Source organism: Camelina sativa, chromosome 7 (genome assembly GCF_000633955.1).
Source record: "Camelina sativa cultivar DH55 chromosome 7, Cs, whole genome shotgun sequence".
Classification (NCBI taxonomy): Eukaryota; Viridiplantae; Streptophyta; class Magnoliopsida; order Brassicales; family Brassicaceae; genus Camelina; species Camelina sativa.
The window spans coordinates 20,930,866-20,940,210 of NC_025691.1; the positions used below are offsets into that span (position 1 = coordinate 20,930,866).

A 9,345-nucleotide genomic window follows, 5' to 3' on the forward strand; every position below is an offset into this window, starting at 1 on the left:
GTATCCTTATTCTTACTTTTTTTTAATCATTTTACTACTTATGTGTATTTTGTTATCTAGTCGAACCAAAACGACTAGATTTTAGTTATGTGGTATATTATACAAAATGTTGAGAAATATTGTTATCAAAACACACGATATTTTACATTACAAGATTATAGATAATAAAACTAAAAGTAATACATATCAATTCTTGAACTAATATCTTTAAGAGAAAAAACTATATTATTATTATGTTATGATAATATCGATGAAAAAAATAACAAACAAAAGAATAAAATAAAAATAGTAAAAAGGAACTTGGGTGGTCACGTATTTGCTGTATAAAGAGGTGTAAAGTGGTATCCCCTCCTTAAATTATATCCTCAAAACCCAAACTTGCTCACTCCTTCACAGTTCACACAAACACACTGCTCCCAAGTCCTCTCTCACTTCTTCTTCTTCCCTCAGACACCGTTGTTTAACGGTTCTCCTTTTTTTGTTTTTCCTTTTTTTCTTTCTCTCTTGTTTCCACTTTTGCCCCTTCAAGATGATCTCGTGGCACGACCTCTACACGGTTCTCACCGCCGTGATCCCTCTCTACGTAGCTATGATCCTCGCCTACGGCTCTGTCCAGTGGTGGAAAATCTTTTCTCCAGACCAATGCTCCGGAATCAACCGTTTCGTCGCCATCTTCGCCGTCCCTCTCCTCTCTTTCCACTTCATCTCCACCAACAACCCTTACGCCATGAATCTCCGCTTCATCGCCGCCGACACTCTCCAAAAAATCATCATGTTGTCTCTCTTGGTCCTCTGGGCTAATCTCACCCGTTCCGGTAGTCTCGAGTGGAGCATCACAATCTTTTCCCTCTCCACGCTTCCCAACACTCTCGTCATGGGGATTCCTCTCTTGATCGCCATGTACGGCGAGTACTCTGGTTCCCTCATGGTCCAAATCGTCGTCCTCCAGTGTATCATCTGGTACACGCTTCTTCTTTTCCTCTTCGAGTTTCGCGGCGCCAAGATGCTCATCATGGAGCAGTTCCCTGAGACGGCTGCCTCAATCGTTTCGTTCAAAGTTGAATCCGATGTCGTTTCACTCGACGGCCATGATTTTCTTGAAACCGACGCAGAGATCGGCGACGACGGGAAGCTTCACGTCACCGTGAGAAAATCAAACGCTTCCCGTCGCTCTTTCTGCGGGCCGAACATGACTCCACGGCCGTCAAACCTCACCGGAGCTGAGATTTACAGCCTTAGCACAACTCCTAGAGGCTCCAATTTCAACCACTCTGATTTTTACTCGATGATGGGTTTCCCTGGTGGCCGTCTCTCCAATTTTGGTCCGGCAGATATGTACTCTGTACAGTCTTCTAGAGGTCCCACTCCTCGACCTTCGAACTTCGAGGAGAACTGCGCCATGGCGTCCTCTCCGAGATTCGGGTATTACCCCGGAGGCGGTGGAGGTGGAGCCGGGTCTTATCCGGCTCCGAATCCAGAATTCTCCTCAACTACCACATCTACCGCCAATAAAGGCGTTAATAAAAACCCGAAAGACATCAATACGAATCAGCAAACTACTCTTCCAACCAGCGGTAAGTCAAACAGCCATGACGCCAAGGAGCTTCACATGTTCGTATGGAGCTCCAACGGTTCACCCGTTTCAGACCGGGCGGGTCTTAACGTTTTCGGCGGAGCGCCAGACAATGAACAAGGTGGAAGATCTGATCAAGGTGCTAAAGAGATTCGTATGTTAGTCCCTGATCAATCTCACAACGGAGAGAGTAAAGGTTAGTTAGTACATATTTTAAATAACTTTCTTGATAAGTAATTGCAAAAGTTCTCAAATTAGGTTTTTGTGTGTGGTGACTATAGCTCTAGCTCATCCAGGGAGTGGAGATTTTGGAGGAGAGCCACAATTTAGTTTCGCCGAGAAAGAAGAAGCAGGAGAAAGAGCCAAAGACGCCGAGAATGGACTTAACAAACTCGCTCCAAATTCCTCGGTGGAGCTACAATCAAAGACAGGTCTAGGAGCAGCCGCCGGAGGAGGAGAAAGTCAACGAAAAAACATGCCGCCGGCGAGTGTGATGACAAGGCTGATACTGATAATGGTGTGGAGGAAACTCATCAGAAACCCAAACACTTACTCTAGTCTCATTGGCCTTATTTGGGCTCTCGTCGCTTTCCGGTTAGTAAAAACTTCAAAATTTTTAAAATTGCTTTTTTCTCTTGAGTCGAACCGACCGGTTCTCAAGAAGTTTACATTCCGGTATTGAATATGAAGGTGGCACGTGGAAATGCCAAAAATCATACAGCAATCTATCTCCATTTTATCTGATGCTGGTCTTGGAATGGCAATGTTCAGTTTGGGTAAGTTTATTCTTCGTACTGTGTTTTTATTCCTTTCGAATTTTTTAGATTTTAAGCCATTTAAATGAATAAATCTGGTTCATACCAAACGTGTTATTTATTACAGAGATTGTCTAAATTTTGCATATTTCGTTGACATATCAAACTCATTTACATAATAATAGAATTAAATTAGGTACTCCATAAATTTGATTAAGAAACAAAAATTTTGGGGATGGACCATCCGACAGGTGGGACAGTGTTGTGAGTGTCTTATTAGATAAATGGTAATGGTGGACGACATGGTCTCGTGTTGTTGATAGTCGTCATGGTCCCCATTTTTACGGGACTTGATTGGAACATTTTTTATAGATGTATAGAAATATATATTCATGGCCGGATTTTGAAACTAAACTGTTTGTGTAAAATCGTGTAGGGTTGTTCATGGCGTTACAACCCAAATTAATTGCTTGTGGGAACTCTGTGGCAACATTTGCTATGGCGGTTAGGTTCCTCACGGGCCCGGCTGTGATGGCGGTTGCTGCCATAGCCATTGGATTGCGTGGTGATTTACTGCGTGTTGCTATAGTTCAGGTAATTTATTTTAATCGTTAAGTTCAGCTCTAATAATTTAACGCAGTAAAAAATGTGATTTGTTGTTAAGTATTTTTTTTATGGTTTTATAGGCCGCATTACCTCAAGGAATTGTGCCGTTTGTGTTTGCTAAGGAGTACAATGTTCATCCTGCTATTTTAAGTACAGGGTAAGTCAGAGATTATATGATTCGTAATCTATTAGACTATAGATTACTAATGATATCCTTTTTTAACATGTAACATTGCAAACCATATGATTTTGGCAGGGTAATATTCGGAATGCTCATAGCGCTTCCGATCACGCTGGTTTACTACATTCTACTCGGGTTATAAGCTTTTGATTACAAAAACCTCGAAAAAGGATCAAATTGTAGAGGGAGAAGGGAAACAAAGGATTGTCTTATGGAACAAACTAAAAGCTTAGAGTATATAAGTAAAACTAGGGAGTAGCATGATTTAAGGAATGATGATGCCTACATTACAAGCCAAGAAACACTTTCTTCTCCCATATTTTACAGATAGAATATTGGGAGATAATTTGAGTGAGACAATGGGACGCAGATAAGGAGGAGCAAAACATGGGGCAACGAGACAAAAAAAAGATAAATAAAAGATTGGAGGAAGAAGACAACTTATTATTTTTTGTAACTTTTATATTTTTTTGCACCAGTCTGTTTTGTTTTTAATGTGTTCTTTGATTAGGTTTGGGGTAACTACTAGTTGATTACTGTGTAGATTTTGTTTTAGCCAAGAAAAAGTGTGGTTTTTGATTTTGAATCTCCCCTCGTTCCAAGTTTCACATGAGCATATAAACGCTATTAAAGTAAAAAGTTTCTACTAAAAACTTAAAAGAATATATGTTATTATTCTTCTTATATTACTGAGATTTGTAATCAGATTTGGTAGATTTACTGATTCTTTTCTGCAGTTGTAAATGATGAGAGTGGTAGTGGGAGAATTGGGTTAGGCGCTTTGGCATTGAAAGCATTTTGTTTCATCATTAATTTAAGCTGGTAGTGATGTAATTAATAGTCCATGTACTGAGTAGGGATGATGAACAATTATTTTAAAAAGATCAAGAAAAGGCAGAACGATAATTAAAAGTCAAAAGCTTATATAAAAGTTTTATAAAAAGGTGCTTTATCTTTTCTTTATTTGTTTTCTCTAATTTCTTTCGATCTTTTTTTTTTTTTAATAAAGTAGAGTATATGTTTCTTTTTTGTCAACAAAGTAGAAAATGGATATAAACATAAATTGGCTGAAAATGACCGTTTTTAGCTCTAATAATTATAGTTTAATTAGAGAGTTCGGCCTAACAGGGGTTCTGATCATCGTCCGGTCTTGGTAAATTTGGTCTCTTCTCAAGAATCTTACAAAAAATCTTTCAGATTTAATAAGAGATTTCTTCATAAGCCATTGGTCAAAGAGGCAATAGTCAATGCTTGGAACTATATGGATAACAGCTTTGATGCTTCAGTCTCCCTGCGCATCAGGAATTGTAGGAAAGCTGTTAGTAAGTGGAAAAAAGGAAATGAATTCAATGCAAAAGAAAAGATCACTAAGCTCCAGGACGAATTGGAAGTGGTTCAATCGTCCATGTCTCCGTCAGCAGTAAGAATGGGATTGTTGAAAGGAAAATTGGTTGAGCCTTATAGAGAAGAAGAAAGTCATTGGCAACAAAAAAAGCAGAGCTAAATGGATGGTTGAGGGTGACAAAAATTCCAAATTCTTCCATGCCTCAGTAAAGAATGCAAGGAATAAGAATGGGTTAGAAAAGTTGGTTGATGTAAATGGGATTATCCACAGAGCAGAGGCTTCTAAAGGTGAAATTGCGGCTGCCTACTTTACCAAGCTTTTCTCTACGTCTTCCCCATTCAATCCTCAAAGTATGCTTGATGGCCTTCTTCCCAGAGTTACTGATGGGATGAATCAGACTTTACTAGCTTCGGTTTCAAAGGAGGAAGTTAAGCTTGCAGTATTCTCTATCAAACCTGCCAGTTCTCCAAGGGCTGATGGAATGTCTGCTCTTTTTTTTCAACAATACTGGGAAGTGGTTGGTGAACAGGTTACCAAAGAGGTTCTTCACTTTTTCCAGAATAGTGTGTTCCCAGTTGAATGGAATTTCACTCAACTTTGTCTGCTGCCAAAGAAACTCAATTCTCCTCATATGTGTGATCTTTGGCCTATCAGTCTTTGCTCTGTTCTTTATAAGGTTGTGGCAAAGATACTGATGAACAGACTCCAACCGATGCTACCGGAGATTATATCGCCAAATCAATCAGCTTTTATCCCAGAAAGGTTGATCTCGGACAACATTTTAATAGCTCATGAAGTTGTTCATGGACTTCGCACTCACAAAGATATTTCTAAAAGTTTTATGGCGGTGAAGACTGATATGTCCAAGGCATACGACAGAATGGAATGGAGTTTTCTCGAAGGGGTACTCATTGCTTTAGGCTTCAAAAGAAAATGGGTGGACATGATTATGTTCTGTATTTCCACAGTTTCTTATACGGTTTTGATCAATGGTTAACCATTTGGTTTAATCAAACTGCAAAGAGGATTAAGACAGGGTGACCCTCTCTCTCCGGCTTTATTTGTACTCTATGAAGAGGGTTTGACTCATATGCTAAACAAAGCTGAATCAGATGGTCTTCTTAATGGAATATAGTTTTCTCCACATGGTCCTGCGATTCATCATCTTCTATTTGCAGATGACAGCCTTTTTTTGATTAAAGCATATGTAGATCAGGCATCAAAGCTTCAAGATATACTCGCGGAATATGGTGAAGTTACAGGTCAGTTGATCAATCTTGATAAATCCTCGATCACTTTTGGTATCAAAGTGGACAATGTTGTCAGGATTCAGATTCAAGGAAAGTTGGGAATTGTCAAAGAAGGAGGAGGAGGAGTCTATCTGGGCTTACCAGAATGTTTTAGCAGCTCTAAGGCAGATATGTTAGCCTACATTCATGACAAGATCAAAAGCAGAATGTCTGGTTGGTATGCTCGCACTCTGTCTTATGGGGGGAAAGAAATTTTGCTCAAATCTGTGGCAATGGCAATGCCAGTCTTTGCAATGTCTTGTTTCAAGCTACCAAAAAAGACCTGTGAGAATGTGACCTCGGCTATGTCTGCTTTCTGGTGGGATTCAGTAGAGGATAAAAGGAAAATGCATTGGCTTGCATGGGATAAACTCTGTCTACCAAAACATTTAAGTGTTCTTGGATTTAAAGATATTCAAATCTTCAATCAGGCTCTGTTGGCTAAACAAGCATGGAGGATTATTTAAGAAGAAAACAGTTTGTTCGCTGCTTTTTTCAAAAGTAGATATTTTGATGAATCAGATTTTCTATCTGCTGAACTTGGAGGAAGACCTTCTTTCGCTTGGAGAAGTATCCTGCATGGTAGGGACCTACTAAAAAGAGGTTTGAGACAAATGATTGGAGATGGTGAGTCCACCTTTGTTTGGTCTTCTCGGTGGCTTTTGGATGGGGTTATGAGAGCTCCCTTAATGAAGAACATAATCTTTGATCTGGATATGAAGGTTAATGAGTTGATAGACGATTCGACTTTGACTTGGGATTTGACTAAGCTGAATCATCATTTCTATCCAAGGGATGTGGAGTTGATACAAAAAATCAAACATGTCTCTCTGTCAAAAGATTATCTTATCTGGGAACATACAAAGAGTGGAGCTTATACGGTGAAATCCGGTTACTGGGCAGCCTACCAAAGAGAAAAGATAGAGTTAGTAACCGAAGCTTTGATGCAGCCTTCTATACTCCACATAAAAGATCTGATATGGAAATGTGATACTTTATTAAAGATTAAATCGTTTATGTGGAAAGTTGTGTCTGGTGGAATTCCAGTTGCTGACAAAATGGTAGCCAGAGGTTTGAAAGTGGACACACGATGCCAAAGATGTGGCAATGAAGGAGAATCCTCAAATCATGTCCTCTTCTCGTGTACGGTAGCAAGACAAATTTGGGCTCTATTCAATTTCCCATGTCCTGAAAATGGGTTTGATTCTCAGTCACTATACTAGAACATGTACTACTTGCTATTGGTTAGCAAAAATCCAAAAGTACAGGTAGAAACCCGGAAAGCCTTCCCTTGGATTCTCTGGCAAATTTGGAAAAACATAAATCTTTTTTGTATTGAAGGGAAAAGCTTCAGTCTTCCTGTCACGATCATCAAAATTAGAGAAAATGTGCAGGAATGGATTTATGCTCAAGCTTTGAATGAAGTTACGGCTGAGCGGGTAAAACAACAATGTTCCCAAATAAAAAGGCGTTGGTATCCTCCATTAGTTGGTTGGTTAAAATGCAATCTCGCTTGGTCATGGGACAATGCTTCAAATGTCAGTGGAGCAGCGTGGGTTCTGAGAAACGATGCAGGAACTGTTTTATTGCATAGTAGAATGTCTTTTGGCTCTGTGATTTCAAAGCAGGATGTGAAACTTCAAGCCTGACTTTGGACCATTGAAAGTATGCTAAGTCTCAACTACAACAAAGTTATTTTTGCTTCAGAGGACAAAGATTTCGTTGAAGCTGTACTTAGACCAAAAGCATGGCCATCTCTTAAATTTCAGTCCCATATGCTGGGAGTAAGTTTGGAAAAAATTTTGGATTGGAATCTGGTGTTGGAAGACAGAAACTCAAATCTTGGAGCTCACTTTATAGCTAAGAGCGTCACAAGAGAGAATCGGCGTCAATCGTATGTAGCAACCAGATATCCTTTTGATTACAAGACCTTTTTTTGGAGGATATGGCTAGTTTATAGTTTAAATCTTCAGCCAGACTTTTTTGCTGGAATGATTGTTGTTGATCCGTCTTGTATCTTTGGTCTCCAACAAATCAATCAATATATAAACTATTTAGTGAAAAAAAAAAAAAAGAGAGTTCGGCCATTTTTTCTCGTTTTGCGTGCCGATTTTTCCATCCTATTTAAAATTAAGTAAATACATAGACATGCGTTTGGTGGAGATAAAAGTATAACAATTAACTGATTTTGTATTTCAGACGACTGAATCTTAATTTTCTATCATATTTTGCACATTTTGTTTGTAATTAATAAATCATATCATCTTAAAAACTCCATCTATGATAATTAAAAAGTTAAAATCTATATATACTACCAATAATCTTACATTATATATATAACACTTACTTACGGTATTAGTTAATATATATATATATATATATATAGGTATGCACTAAACCAAATTCTATTTTATATTTACTAAAACAACGGTAAGAAAATATATGCTTTCATTTCTGTTTTTCAAATAACATAGATTTAGCATGTGTTTTTAGCAGTTACCATGTTATATTATTCAATAAGACCCTAATTAATATATAATTATATAATGTATTTTAAATTAATCACATAGTAAAATACATTAATTTTATGATTTGATTGTTATAGCTGTTTTCTTGGCAATTTTTTTTGTAATTTTTAGCTATCTTATGAGTAAATAATAAACTGTATCTGGTTTGAAGTTTAAACTGATATCTACGTGTTCGGATTCAACACAAAGAAATTTGTTTGCTTGTAACTATTTAGAAAAGTTTATATTTTCAACTTCATATAATTGTGCTTCGTATAAGTATATATTTTTAAATAATTTCACTCATATAATTAATATTTGTTTTCTTACTATATGTATTGTCATTATAATTAATTAGACATACATTTTTTTATGCCAAAACATTTCCCAATAATATATTATGAACCGCTAGTAATTCGGTTTATTTAATATTGCCCATTCACATACTTTTTGAAGTTCAAATTTTTTGACCTAAACTAATATAGAGTACTTAAAACACGTTAAAAATCAATCTTTATAGAAGAAAAAACTAAAACTAGAAAAGTCAAGAATCATCAACGGAAGAAATAAACATAGTGTTTGCTGTTTTATGAACTTGATCACCTAATCCAGACGTAAAACGATAAGAGTAATCACTAATCAGAGATTAAGTAAGTTATTAGTGGGGAAAACGTTGATTGGGCTCCGAGTAGGCGAATACCAATTGAATGTGTTGTCGCATTGGATGGGAACATAAGGGGACGCATATCGAAAGAAGTCTTAAAACAGTTAATCCACCGTCAATGACTTAAAAATCTGGTCGGCTAATCTATAATTAAATTAATTATTCAAGATTAGCAAGTGTGTCTCTCTATTTAAGAGGTCTCATTAGACCAACATGCGTCGCACAAAAAGTTGTAACGGGCTCTGTGCACCTCCATTTCAGTCAATTATAATAATACTCCTCCACAAATCTATTTGTTTCTAGCCAATGGTATTTTGTTATCATCGAAAATTCGTCATGGAATCAGAAACATTTATCGGTAATATCGTCACGTATTTTGGAATCTGCATAGAATGGGATTGTCTCGATGATAAAAGATTAACATG

The 9,345-nt window shown here is 37.4% G+C and overlaps 1 protein-coding gene across 1 annotated transcript; it reads left to right on the forward strand.

The window, feature by feature from the left end:
- LOC104701748 (auxin efflux carrier component 3) lies at positions 358-3,703 on the forward strand. Its single transcript, XM_010417488.1, has 6 exons — positions 358-1,769; positions 1,855-2,167; positions 2,264-2,349; positions 2,765-2,922; positions 3,015-3,091; positions 3,191-3,703. Exons 1-6 carry the CDS (start codon positions 530-532, stop codon positions 3,255-3,257), a joined length of 1,941 nt encoding a protein of 646 aa, XP_010415790.1. The 5' UTR covers positions 358-529; the 3' UTR covers positions 3,258-3,703.